Genomic DNA, 14,119 nt, shown 5'->3' with positions numbered 1-14,119 from the left:
ATGGGTTAAACATCCCAGTGAATGAATGCTGAAACGCATGGCATCAGGAAGTGGCCCAGAACGAGGCTTGGCTGTATAAGAGAAAAGGAGGAGGATCCGCCCCAGTAAGCTACCATCGCATGATCACACTGACGAAGCTCACGTGCTAGTGGGCGTAACGTATGTGGGCAGGGCTTGGAGACGTTGGGCCGGAGGAGTAGCCGGGACCGCTGCATGCCACATACCTAATGGTGCACTGGATGTCAGACGGCAAACCCTAACCGAGTTGCAGGTACCTGCTGGCCGCGGGACGCCGCGGCGGACTGCCTGTTATCAGGTGAATAAAGGGTAACTCTTTCTGCTGTTCCAAGGAGGAAACCTTGAGCAATTAAGGAACTTTGGTTCAATGTGATGTTTCCCTGGAGGGAGTACGCTGTCTGAGGAGGCCAGATTGGAGGATTGAGCCGGGTTCTTTGTACTCTGCAGAGACTGCAATTCTCCTCATATCTTGGAGGAGTTATCCGTGGCAGCCTTTATGTAGTGAGGAAGTACTGCGGCAACTGTGTCTGGTATTAGTGCAGTTCTAGTTGGGTGACACACATGCTTAGAGTCAGGATCGGCCGATCCGGATCTGAATGTGGATGTGTGATGAGTGAAGGCATGCATGCACGTGTCCTGGAGTACTCCTTGTATGAGAAGCCCATGTCTTGTTTTTAAAAGGGTTCGTTTTTAGGGGGATGTCGTGTCATTTGACTCATAATAAAGTATTTTTGCATACAGTTGAATTGAGTGGCGGTTGAGATATTTGTGTTTGATCCCTTTCGTGCTATCAACCTGCCTTCCCCTGAGGATTGTATTTCCTGAGGGTCAACTCTGCAGTTTAAAGGGACCTGTGCACCAGTTGATTGTAATATTTGTACATGGAATCATGAGCTATCTGGGGATTCCAATATGGAATTTTTGGCAGTGATGCTAAAATATGATGCTGGACCGGACAGTGATTGGGTGGAGGTAGTGAGATCAGGCCTAACTTTGTCAAGCACGAGCCTCCAATAATGGCACTTGTAGACATGAGCCCAATCATTCCAAAATCTATGTGGGGTAGATGTTTACAGTTGCTGTTTGCAATATGAGGTCACAGTGTTTTTCATTGTTGAGACTACAGAAAGCAGATTGTAACCTCACCTGCTGCAGCACAGTATGTTAAATCCCTGGATTGAGGAGGCAGAACCGTTCCTAAGTTCTAAACGATAGTTCTAATAAAGAATTGCAATTGAATTCGTCAAAAGTCATTACATAACCACAATGTGAGTGTAGGGAGGGCTGTCTCTACAGCTTACAGAAGATTGGTGGCTTTGGTTAGTATCATGAGATTTATTTATGCACTATAAATAGCACTATAAATACAGTACTATAAATATATATCTGTTTCTAAATATATCCCAGTGTATTATTGTCATCAGATTCCAGGCCTGTAAAGTTTGTACAGTATACAACAGCCAAGTACACTGATGTAGGTAGATAATGGAGCATGGAAAGTGATACTGTAATATTGGTAATCTCTCTCTATGGATATAACAAGCTGCACATTCCTGAGATATCGCACCGCTTGCTGTAGACAAACTTTCTGGTTTTGCAACCAGCATGATTACTTTTCAACAAAGGCAGAAAAACACAAAGTCTGTTAATAGATAACCATTTTATCTCTTCATTCCATCCTGAAGGTTCGTACTCAGGCTAGACCAGGGGTGTCAAACTTCTAATGCAAAGTGGGCCCGAAATTGTACATTGGGACCTAGTCGCGAACCAACCTAAATGTCTATTGGCAACTTTCCTCCCTTATACAGTTCCCTGGTGTCTAGTGGTTCTCCCTCCCCTATACAGTTCCCTGGTGTCTAGAGACCCCAACCCTCCCCTATACACTTCTCTAGTGTTTAGTGCTTCCCCCTACCTCCCCAATATGTATTTTCTGGTGCTGTAGGTCTTCACCTCCAATGTAGCTTTCCTGGTGGTCTAAAGTGGGCGAAACATAATGGAAAGTGGGTAAACCACTTGAGGGCCAAATTTAATGGCTCTAAAGGGCCAAATTTGGCCCACGGGTCGGAGTTTGTCTTGTATGGGCTAGACTGAACTCAGCAAAGCAATCTCTTAGGGCTCTCCCGGCAGAGAATCTAGAGCATATACACCTATCCCTGAAGGTGGCTTATTAGGGATGGTCGGAAATGCTGATTTCCAATTCCGTGGAAATTCTGATTACCAAAAACGTTGATTACTGTCTCCATGGATGTACAAAAAAAAAAGGAAAGTCTATTTTTGTCTTTTTTTTTTAATAAAGTTGATTTATTATAATACTTCTGAGTATTGGACCAATCAGAGAATGCCGAATTTTGCCATGGTAATCGGAATACCACGGAAATTTTCGGCACAAGACTCAGAAATACTTGGTTGTAGCCGAGTCTTGTGATTGGTGATTGGTCTAAAATGACTGTGGTAAAACGATTTTCTCAGAAAAATTCTGCCTTTTCCGATTGCTCCAATGCTTCCGAGTTCTGTGATTGGGCTAAAATTACTGAGTTGTGGTAATGCGTCATTCCCACGGCGATCTGATTTCTGAGACCGATTTCTGATTACCGCTGCAGTAAGTTTCCTATCAGAAACTTGGAAATTTAAATTCCAACAATTTTGAATGAGCATCCCTATTGCTTATACACTCACCTAAAGTATTATTAGGAACACCATACTAATACGGTGTTTGACCCCCTTTCGCCTTCAGAACTGTCTGAATTCTACATGGCATTGATTCAACATTGTGCTGAAAGGATTCTTTAGAAATGTTGGTCCGTATTGATAGGATAGCATCTTGCAGATGATGGAGATTTGTGGGATGCACATCCAGGGCACGAAGCTCTCGTTCCATCACATCCCAAAGATGCTCTATTGGGTTGAGATCTGGGGACTGTGGGGGCTATTTCAGTGAACACATTGTCATGTTCAAAAAACCATTTTGAAATGATTCGAGCTATGTGACATGGTGCATTATCCTGCTGGAAGTAGCCATCAGAGGATGGGTACATGGTGGTCATGAAGGGATGGACATGGTCAGAAACAATACTCAGGTAGCCCGCGGCTTTTAAACCATGCCCAATTGGCACTAAGGGGCCTAAAGTGTGCCAAGAAAACATCCCCCACACCATTACACCGCCACCAGCATGCACAGTGGTAACAAGGCATGATAGATCCATGTTCTCATTCTGTTTACGCCAAATTCTGACTCTATTGAGACTCATCAGACCAGGCAACATTTTTCCAGTCTTCAACTGTCCAATTTTGGTGAGCTCGTGCAAACTGTAGCCTCTTTTTCCTATTTGTAGTGGAGATTAGTGGTACCCGGTGGGGTCTTTTGCTGTTTAAAATATTAAAAAAAATAATAAAAATGTTTATTTTTGGGGATGTTCTGAGTGTGGGAAATCTGAAAAAAAAATGACGTGGGGTCCCCCCTCCCGAGCCTCTGTAACCCCTTTTCCCTTATGCAGGCTGGGATAGCCAGAATGCGGAGCCCCGGCCGACTGGGGCTTCGCACCCTTGCTCCCACTTTTCTTCTTAACATAACCTGCAAATTTGGTGATTCTGGCATTTAAGGGGGCTTTGCAATTAACCCTTAAATTCGGCGGGTTTTGAATCACGAATTCACGGCCGAATTTCCCCTGACCCGGATCCGAATGAATGCACCCAAATCGAATTTGAGTCCATTCGAATCGGGTGAATCCGAATTTGACCCAGACCCGAATTCGAATGTACTCGAAATGAATTTGGGTACATTCAAGCATGCCTGCTAATAATCCTTTAGGTGAGTGTAGATCCAGCCCACTGGATGGCAACGGCTGAGCACACACACTCCTTGCTCAACCCATTGGAAGCTGCTCCATCACGTGATGCAACACAAAACAGAACGTAACGCTCAACTGTAGCCGAAGAGCGCATCTGTATGATTTCTGAGCTAAGATGTTTACAGATTTTCCTTACCTACTGGAAATAAGAAAATGATCTGATCATTGTTGTGCAGCTACCATACTTATGCTAGACTACCTGTATATGCCAGACTGGAGAGGGCTTTGTAGGTAAGGCTGCCTGTGGGAAGTGTCTCTCATAGGAATGAAACTGCACAGATAATAATGATGACGACTGCACAGTGCACACAGATCACACAGCCACACTTGTCTGTTGTTTAGTCGTTTATATATGTGTCCCTAGATGTTTTATGAGTTGTAAAATAAAGAGGCAGTCTACACTTAGCATTTTATTGTTTATACTAGTAGACCCAGCCCGTTTAAAAACGGGCTCTAGGTCTACGCCCGCCGCCGCCAGTGCGCATGCGCGCGCAAGCTGCGCACGCAACTGCCACGCGCCTGGAGCACCCGACGCAGGTGCGCGCCCGCACCCACCCACCTCGCTTGCCCGCACCCGCCCATCTCGCTCGCCCGCACCCGCCCACCTCACTCCGCCCGCACCCGCCCACCTCGCTCGCCCGTCCAGCTCCCTGGTCCCAGCTGTCAGTTACTGTGCACATGCGCAGTAACAAAAATCCTGGGACACAGGGACAAAACTGCTGGACGCAGCGACAGTCAGCTTTTATTAGGTAGGATATACACTAATCCAGTGGGAACTTGAGGCTTTTGCCAGAGGAGGAAGATTGGTGCTGCGGGTTGAGCAATATGGAGTTGGATATCCTGTGAAAGGATTATAGATGCAATAGGACCTTTTTCTGGACAATGGAAGTGCATTACACAACCTTATAATCTGGGTTGTTAGGGGGACCTTTAAGCTTTTTAAGTAATTGCGATGTAGGGATGGCACCTTTCTACACTGAAGACACAGTAGTGAACATTTTGTAATAATATTGCACTGACATTTCCTATTTTTCTTTTTGTAACTTTAGGGACTGGTTCTATTTTAGCTGCAAATTATTTCAACATACCGTAGACTTTTTTAGTATATGGTGGTGCTTTTGCTTTTTGTTTATTGATATTCTGATATGATTTAGGTTAAGGTTGCAAACTTCCTTTGCCATCTAACAATATACCGTTTTTAAACATGTAATTCACTAGGTCATTTATGTTCTCCAATGTTCTCTACACCATAAGGCTTGATTAATGTCATCTGACGGGGCCAACACTATATCATTAGTGCTCATTTAGGTGTTAAAATAACCATTCACAACCATAGCATAGGCCAAGATAAACAAAACAGAAAAAAAACAACTCAAAACTTAAACTAATTAACCACATTAAAAGAAAAGATTCATGTTTGATGAGATTTGATACTAGGCCTATGCTGTGGTCACAAAGCCTCTGGATCACCCTATTTGTAAACTTTTATGGTTACCACAATGTTAATTTCAATAACTCAATATGTCATACTCAAGTATAGTGCTAAGAGTTATAGTTAAAGTAATGTGGTTACCAGAGACAAACACAAAATGTATTACCAATGCATAACCATTAGCGGGTGATTTCATACCTTTATGTATCTGCACCACAATAAAAATGTTTTGTAAACAATATAACCTTTCATCCCTTCCCACCTCCTACCACACAGTAACTCTCTACTGAATATTTAACAGCCCCACCTAGTGTTTCCTCCCCACCCTTTAGATTGTAAGCCTCTGGCAGGGTCCTCCATTCCCTAGTGTAATCTACAGGATCATGTACTCCTCTCCTGTCCTATGACAGCCTGTACTTGTATTACTGGGCCTACCTAACCAGCCCATATTGCATGATCATGTATTTGTACAATTTGCATGTATAACTTTGTTCTATGTTGTATAACCTTGTTATCAGAGGCGTAACAATAGACCCTGCAGGGGATGCCTCCGCAGGGGGGCCAATAAGCCACAAGGGGCCCGTGGGGGGAAAGTTTGAAAGACTGGCAGCTAAGGGCATGGAGAAAAAAAACTGTATTCTGCTCTCGCACCATTGTTATATTGACTGCATGTGTCCACTACACAGATAAGGACTCACACACACTTTGGAAATTGTACACTGTCCCTGCTCCCTGGGGTTCGTAAAAAACATCTGTCTCACATTGCAGCAAAGTTCTGGAAACTTAATGTACAAGTTACAAACAAAAGAGTCACAGGGTGAAAAAAAGTTCTGCACTGTCCCTTATCAGCAATCATTCCAAAGAGATTCCTAGATTCTTATCACACATGACCTTATGGCCTCTGATTACTTTTACAACACAGCAGAGTGGGTAAGATTGATGTCTGACTGTCCCTGCCTCATTGAGAGCTTGTGAGTCCAAGATCCTGTAATAACAGTGGCAAAACATTCAGAATGTCACTGATTGATAAAGTTACAGTGAATATATCTTATGTTCAGCATGTCATTGTTGTTCCTCCATATAGCATGTGCTCTCATGTAGTCAGAGGTGTATCTGGAGCCTTGCACATAGAGCTCCTGCAATAGGCTCCATTGTCTTTCACCTCTCAGGGGGGCTTATCAATTAGCAAATTACCTCTCCCTCCCAGCCAGCCCAGCTGTCTGTACAAGTAGGAAGAGGCAGAGGACTGTGTCTGTGTCCCGTCCAGGCGTCCACCTCTCTGCTGACAGCTACTGTGTCGCCCTGGCAACATCACTCACATAACCCTATTGATTGGCCATGGAGCCCTGCGTAAGTGCCGCTGGGGCTGATGGGGGTGAGAGAGGAGAGGAGTGTATGTGTGCAGCTGGAGCTGCTGCACAGGACACACATGGAGCAGGGATCCATCTGAAAATGGCGCCTGAGAATAATGGCGCACGGTGTTGCCGCTAATCCGTTTGCCGCTTATCGCTATTTAACGTTAAAGCCTTATTGTTATTTAACATTAAAGCCTTATTGTTATTTACCGTTAACACACAGAACCCTCTCTGTACCTATCCCTAACCCCTAAACCCTCCTGGTGGTGCCTAACCCTAAGACCCCCCTGGTGGTGCCTAACCCTAACCACCCCCCTGGTGGTGCCTAACCCTAACACTCCCCTGGTGGTGCATAACCCTAAGACTCCCCTGGTGGTGCCTAACCATAAGACCCCCCTGGTGGTGCCTAACCCTAACACCCCCTGGTGGTGCATAACCCTAAGACCCCCCTGGTGGTGCCTAACCCTAACCCTAAGACCCCCCAGTTGGTGCCTAACCCTAAGACCCACCTGGTGGTGCCTAACTATAAGACCCCCCTGGTGGTGCCTAACCCTAAGACCCCCCTGGTGGTGCCTAACCCTAAGAACCCCCTGGTGGTGCCTAACCCTAAGACCCCCCCCCCCCTGATGGTGCCTAACCCTAAGACCCCCCCAGTGGTGCCTAACCCTAACCTTGACAGTGTTACATTAAATCCATTCACCGTTTTGCAGTTAAATAACGTCTGCTGTTTGGCAAATGAACGGCACTATTGATAAATAACGTTAGTGTGTGCCACTATTGATAAATAAAGTTAGTGTCTTTTTTTTTTCCCTGTGCACCATTAGTATACAGTACTAACGATAAATAGCGATAAGCGTATCTTTTTAATGCGGCGCCATTTTTATGCATAGGCGCTGTGCGCCATTATTCACTGATCCGCATGGAGCAGACGTGAGTGGGGTCTCTATGCTGAGGGCGGCAGGAAGAGACAGGGATCATCACACTGGTCTGTGGGTCCTTATCAGGATGATCTCCTGTGCTGATAAAAGCAAAGGACATGTGATTCTTCTGACCTGCAGCTGTGTGCTATAAACTTCCTGGGAGCTGCTATATAGGCATTGTAAGGTGTGTACAGCCTAAGCTGCCCATACATTGCTCTCAGCAGGCTCACAGTACATAGCTGCTAGTGAGAAGATTCACAGGTCCTTGACTTTTATCAGAGCTGCTGTAGGAGATCATCCTGATCATCCTGATAAGAGCAGAGCACTAACCAGCAATGAGTAGATGCTGGGTAGGGGGAGGGAGGAAAGTGAACATTTAGTCAGCTCACTGTCTCAAAACTAAATACGGTACTCATTGCTGGCACAACATGTAAGAAGATGGATCCCGCAACGACGAGCGTTCTCCGATCCATCTTCCTGTGAGCGACGTTACACATTTTTACACGACGGGTGCAAAATGGAAGTCGAGCGTTTGCCGTACATTGCATTCAGTTGTCGAGCGTCTTAAAGATCCTATTTTCTGGGTATGGCAAGGATACGCCACTGCATGTAGTAAAAACATACGGCTGTGTATGTATGTATGTACTGGGAACAGAGCTGCAACGAGGGACTTGTCAGCTGCAAGGGGCTGGAGGAAGCCCAGGGTAAGTAGATCTGGGGGGAGCATAGATTGCCTGACATTTCCTTTAAATCGAAGTGTTTTATCTGCATGGGGAAAACACAGTTTTCCTGTGCAGAAAGTGAGCGAGGTGGGGGTGGGGGGGCCCCATCCAAAGTTTCGCAGGGGGGCTAGTTACGCCCCTGCTTGTTATGTCTGTCATCCTTGTATCATTGTATATATTTATTGTCCAGCGCTGCGTAATATGTTGGCGCTTTATAAATACCATTAATAATAATAATAATATTCCCTTGTCTTAATGGAAGTAGAGGTTGTGCAGAAGAATTCCATAAAGCTCAGTCTGCTAATAATAGCTCATTGGTGCCCCCTCAAGCAGCTGTCATCCCAGGCATCTGCTTAGTTTGTTTATTCCTAAAAACTGCCCTGACTGGGAGTGGGAAGGAGAAATGGCACAAGCAGAAATGAGAGCTAAAATATATGAACTATTGACCTTTTTTATCTATACCTGCAGTCAGAAGAGCTCTGCTAGGAAAGAGTTTTAAGGGTGTAATTTCTTATCAGTGAGGGTTTCGCTATAATCCGACAAGGTTCTGACAAGAGAGAAACAGTCACTTGCGTGCCTTAAGGTTAACTCTTTCAGGAAGAAAGAAAAAACACAGTTATTAACCACTTAAGGACCAGGGCTTTCTGCAGTGATCGGTGCTGCGTGGGCTCTCCAGCCCGCAGCACCGATCAGGATTCAGCCTTGGCGATCAGACTTCCCCCCTTTTTTCCCCACTAGGGGGATGTCCTGCTTGGGGGGTCTGATCGCCGCCGGCTGTTTGTGATCTGCGGGGGGGGCTCTTCAAAGCCCCCCTCCGCAGCGTTTTCGGCGCTCCCTCCTTCCCCTTACCTCCCTCTCCCTCCATGGGCTGCGCAGGACGGATTTCCGTCCTGCACATTGGAGGATAGGCTTCAGCCTATCATATGCCGGCAATCCCCAGCCAATCAGAGGCCGGGGATCGCTGATCTACATCACGGCGCTGCTGCGCAGCAGCGCCGTGTGATGTAAACAGCGGGTATTTCTTCCCCGCCTGTTTATAGTTCGCTGGCGATCGAGCGGCCGTTTCCATGCTATACCACTAACGACCCGCCGACGCCTATCAGCGTTAGGCGGTCGTTAAGTGGTTAATATGCTTGGCACTGTATATACACATGTTTATCTCGTCATGTCACATATCACCTCCGGTACACTTTAAGTTTATGATAATCAGTGCTGCTCAAATCCGATCCGGATGAAATCCGGGTAATTGTATTCCGGATTTCATCCTGTTAAAATCAAGTCACCTGTGCGAGCTGGGCGGGGGGTTTAATCTTAACTATCATGACGTCTTCTTCGTCCGTCCCTCGGCACCTCCCACGATGAAGTCCAATCCGGCGTCACATGACTAAAAACACTTCCTCCTTCCGGGTTGAAGGAGGAAGTGTTTAGTCACATGACGCTGGATTGGACCTCATCGTGGGAGGAGCCGAGGGACGGACGAAGAAGACGTCATGATAGTTAAGATTAAACCCCCCGCCCAGCTCGCACAGGTGACTTGATTTTAACAGGATGAAATCCGGAATACAATTACCCGGATTTCATCCGGATCAGATTTGAGCAGCACTGATGATAATTTAAATTAGGAGACTATATCAAGCCATATGGAGACTGGATAGTGTAACGCTGGGGGGGTCATACTTTCTGACTGGCCAGCAAAACAAGGCTGAGAGCTGAATTATTGAAGAGACTACACAGGCTGCCCAGAGCAACTGCAGCTCTGGGCTTCTGATAAGATGCAATGGCAGCGCAGTGCGATGTTGCGCTGCTCTTGCGATAGCAAACATTCAGACAGATACAAGACAGACTGGAATGAGGCAGCCAATCGCGACCGCAGCGATGGCGTACCTCACAAGAGCAGGACTAGAGGATTCACCACTCCTACACCGGAGATGGCGTAATCCACAAGGCAGAACAGACAGAGCAAGATAAACAGGCAGTAGGTCACACACAGATAATCACAGGTAGTATTAAACAGTATAACAAAACTAACTATTGTACAAAATCCCTGGGGTCCTGCCAGTTCAAATGTACCACGGATCTGACTAAACATAAACAAGGACTTGAGACAAACAGAATGAACGCTTGTTAATCCAGTCACTGACTCAGCGACGGCAAGCGTTCACACACAGACCAACACACAAGGTAACAGGAACAGGACTAGGAAGGATTCACTACTCCCCCGCTGGAGTCAGCGCAATCCACGCAAGGTAACAGGAACAGGACTAGGAAGGATTCACTACTCCCCCGCTGGAGTCAGCGCAATCCACGCAAGGCAACACGGAACCAGGAACAAGGGCCCAGTAGTAATAGCTTAGACAGAGCTGAAACTATGATGGGTGGAGCACGCTTGCAGGAAGCACACCTTTGTACTGAGGTCATCCAATGAGAGCAGAGAGGCAAATCTCCACACAGCTGAATGGTAATCATTCAATCCTAAACTGGCTTGAATATCATTTGCTAGCTGAAAGACCACCATAATAAATGCATGCAGTGCTATGAAAAAACATGCAAGCAGGAAATCCAGGGCTATCTAGCTGCAGCTCAGCTGCAGCAAACCATTAGTGGAATAATGACAGTATTCTGAGCTGTCCAGAACTGCAGAGCAATTGCAAATGACAAAGTGACTCACTGCAAATGCACAACCGAATGCAGACTGACAAACCAGAACTGTCCATTTGCGGCTGCACTTGCAATGGACAGAACACGTCACAGAAGGAATCCTAACAGATAGTATCTGCTAAGTGCTATGATTTTTTTCTTCACTTTTGCATCATCATAACTAATATTTAATGAAAAGTTACCTGTTTTCATATGAGGTTTACTTGGATTGTTCCTTCATTTTTGATTCTCAACTATTCAGGTAAATACCTTTTGTTTAGAAGGCAAGCTGCACTGAGCGTTGCATTTTAGTAGGTGGGCTTTTTCGGCCTCTTTTAGTCCCCTATACTTTCCAAGTATTTTTGGGTCACCCCTGTCTGCTTGGGTGTTCTGTTGTACTGGTCCAAGCACCATCCCATAGAGCTATATCAATAAGCTATAGGCTTGCTATACACCAGTGGTTCTGGATGCAAGCCTGGCTTCAGGGGCATAAAGAGATACTTTGCATATTCAGTGGTGATGCATTATGGGAGACCACAGTCCCTCACTTAAAGCTGGATTATCACAAATACCTTTTGTTGTAAGAAGACAAACTACACTGAGCATTGCTTTCTACTAGTAGGAGGGGTTTTCCGTCTCTTTTAGTCCCCTAGACTTTCCTAGTAGTTTTTGGCCACACCAAGCTGCTTGGGTCTGCTTTACAACTGGTTTTATGGGATTGAATTTGTATTCTCTGTTCTAAACCGCTTCAGCTGCAAACAGAAAATTGCTTCTGATTACAAAAAAAAGGTCATGCGTAACTTCAGTAAGCAGAACCTGACAGTGGAATGTGTAGAATTCAAGCAAGCTTCTCATTTGCATTTGGAGGTGTGTTGGGTAGACTTTCCCTGTAGCTGTGGAGTTATTTTGCTGTCCAGTTCCGTGTTTCAGGTGCATTCTTCCCCATCACAATTGCATGTTTTTACTACCTGGTGGAGTGGAGATACCTTATTGCTCAAATGAGACTTAGAGCTACACCAACGAGGACCTAAGCTTCTGGTAAGGTCACCAAAGACAGACAGGGCTGCAGAGATGAAACAGGCCAAGAGGAACAGTCTGGTCCACCTGAGTGTGCATAGCGCTAATCACTCTACTTCGGAAAGAAAGTTAAATTCACAAATTCATCACCAGAGTGCCAGATCAATGGAAAGCTATTATGAAGAGACAGACAGTCCAGACTGGAAAGTAGCACCTTGGGAAGAGAGAAGGTAAGACTGAAATGATGGAATGAGTGATGAGGTTCAGATGTGTTTAGACCAGCTGTATTTATCTCTTGGGGCCAACAGTTGCATTTAAAGTGAATAGGAACCGCATTTAAAAAAAAAATGAAGCAAATACTTAAGGAGAGGGAAGGCTCTGCATCGTATAGAGCCTTCCGTCTCCTCTCTCGGTGCTCTCTATCCTGTGCTGGCTCCCCCCCACCCCCCTCCCCGTTTCAATCCCCCGCCGAAAGGGTATTTGGAAGTCTTCGGGAGCCGTGTCCTCCCGAAGATGTGCGGCTCCATACTGCACAGGGAGTGAGCGTGCAAGAGAGCGTGCTTGCGCAGGTGCATTACAGGGCCGCCCTTCTTCAGGAGCACTCGGGCTCCCTGAAGACTTCTGAAGCCTCCTTCGGCTGGGTAAAGCAGTATTTGACTAAATTAGTCAAATACAGCTACCGGGCGAGCCAGCACTGGAACGAGGGGACCAGGAGAGGAGCGGGAAGGCTCTATAGGACCCAGAGCCTTCCCTCTTCTTGGGTAAGTATCTGTCTCATTTTTTTTAAATGCGGTTCCCATTCACTTTAAAGCTACAAACACAACTGTCACACATAGATATCGGAAAGAAGTCCATACAGCAATGCTTCAATGCAGGAGTGCATAAAGACGTGTCCATCGGCTACAGGCGGACAAGCAATACGTTGTGTTTCTGTGAGGCGGGATGCAGCACATGATGGAGAGGTTTCTGGGAGACGGAGTAAGGAGGGAAACAATGTATAGACAAGACACAGAAGATTTATAGGTGAAACTAGAAAAATGTGAATATCGTGCAAAAGTCTATTTATTTCAGCAATTCAACTTCAAAGGTGAAACTAATACATGAATTAGACTCATTACATGCAAAGCTAGATAGTTCACGCCTTTCTTTGTTTATGGCTTACCGCTTATGGGAACCCCAAAATCAGAATCTCAGAATGTTGTGAAAATGTTCAATATTCTAGGCTCAAAGTGCCAGACTCTGATCAGCTAAATGATAGAAAACATCTGCAAAGGGTTCCTATTTCATATATTAGTTTCACTTTGTATGCCGAATTACTGAAATAAATGCACTTCTGCATGATATTCTAATTTTTCGAGTTTCGCCTGTATATTGTTGTTTTCTCCTGGCGGACTCAAAGCGACAGAGCTGCAGCCACTATAGCGCACTCTATAGGCAGTAGCGGTGTTAGGGAGTCTTGCCCAAGATCTCCTCACAGAATAGGTTCAGGGTTAATGAACATGAAGAGCTGAGATGTGTCAGGGGCAGAGCCCTTAACCAATACACTATCCAGCCAGTGCATCACCCATACTCACCTGTATACACACCCGTTGGCATTACTTTAACAGAACCCGAACTGAAAATAAAAAATCTAAATAACCATACACAAATCATACTTACCTCCTGTATAGTCTACTACTCACTCTCTTTCTCCTCTCCTGTGTCCCATTTGTCCATTGTGATCAATGGATTTCTCCATCCTCTATTTTGAAAATGGCCATTAACCCACAACAGCTTCCTGGTCAGCACACTGTTAAATTGTAATATAGCCCACTTGAGCCATAGGGAAACATGGACATTACCTTGCACATTCAGCTGTAACTGACAGCTGCTGATATATAACTGACAGCAACTGGTATATTTCAGTTCTGACAAAATATTAGACAAAATATTAGACAATATCAGAACTAGAAGGGAACACTGTAAGCTTAAAATGGTGACCTTTTGAGAGGAACTGATGGTGAGGTAAGCATGTAATATTCATTTGCAGCTACTTCGTGCGTTTATTTTAAATAATTTTCCTCACTTCAGGTTCCCTTTAAGGATCTGGCATACAGGAACCTTGACTGAGCTCAACCTAGCATGTGTACAAAGCTTTAGACAGTATGGTCAGGTCACAACGTGCAGAACT

The 14,119-nt window shown here is 45.4% G+C and overlaps 1 protein-coding gene across 3 annotated transcripts in view; it reads left to right on the top strand.

Annotated features, from left to right (window-relative positions):
• Positions 1 to 14,119, top strand: part of SH3BP2 (SH3 domain binding protein 2) — a 156,038-nt gene that overhangs the window by 51,452 nt on the left and 90,467 nt on the right. Inside the window, exon 1 of one of the 3 annotated variants that reach the window (XM_068276524.1) lies at positions 11,890 to 12,179. The exons of the other annotated variants lie outside the window; for them this stretch is intronic. Within the exon in view, the coding sequence (XP_068132625.1) occupies positions 12,004 to 12,179 (176 nt within the window). The 5' untranslated portion in view covers positions 11,890 to 12,003. Of the gene's footprint in view, positions 1 to 11,889; positions 12,180 to 14,119 lie in introns of those variants that run through there. 3 annotated transcript variants of the gene reach the window in all.

This window comes from Hyperolius riggenbachi, chromosome 1, assembly GCF_040937935.1.
Source record: "Hyperolius riggenbachi isolate aHypRig1 chromosome 1, aHypRig1.pri, whole genome shotgun sequence".
NCBI classification, from domain to species: domain Eukaryota; kingdom Metazoa; phylum Chordata; class Amphibia; order Anura; family Hyperoliidae; genus Hyperolius; species Hyperolius riggenbachi.
Note: the sequence above shows the minus strand (reverse complement) of the source record. Positions and strands in the feature narration are given on the sequence as shown.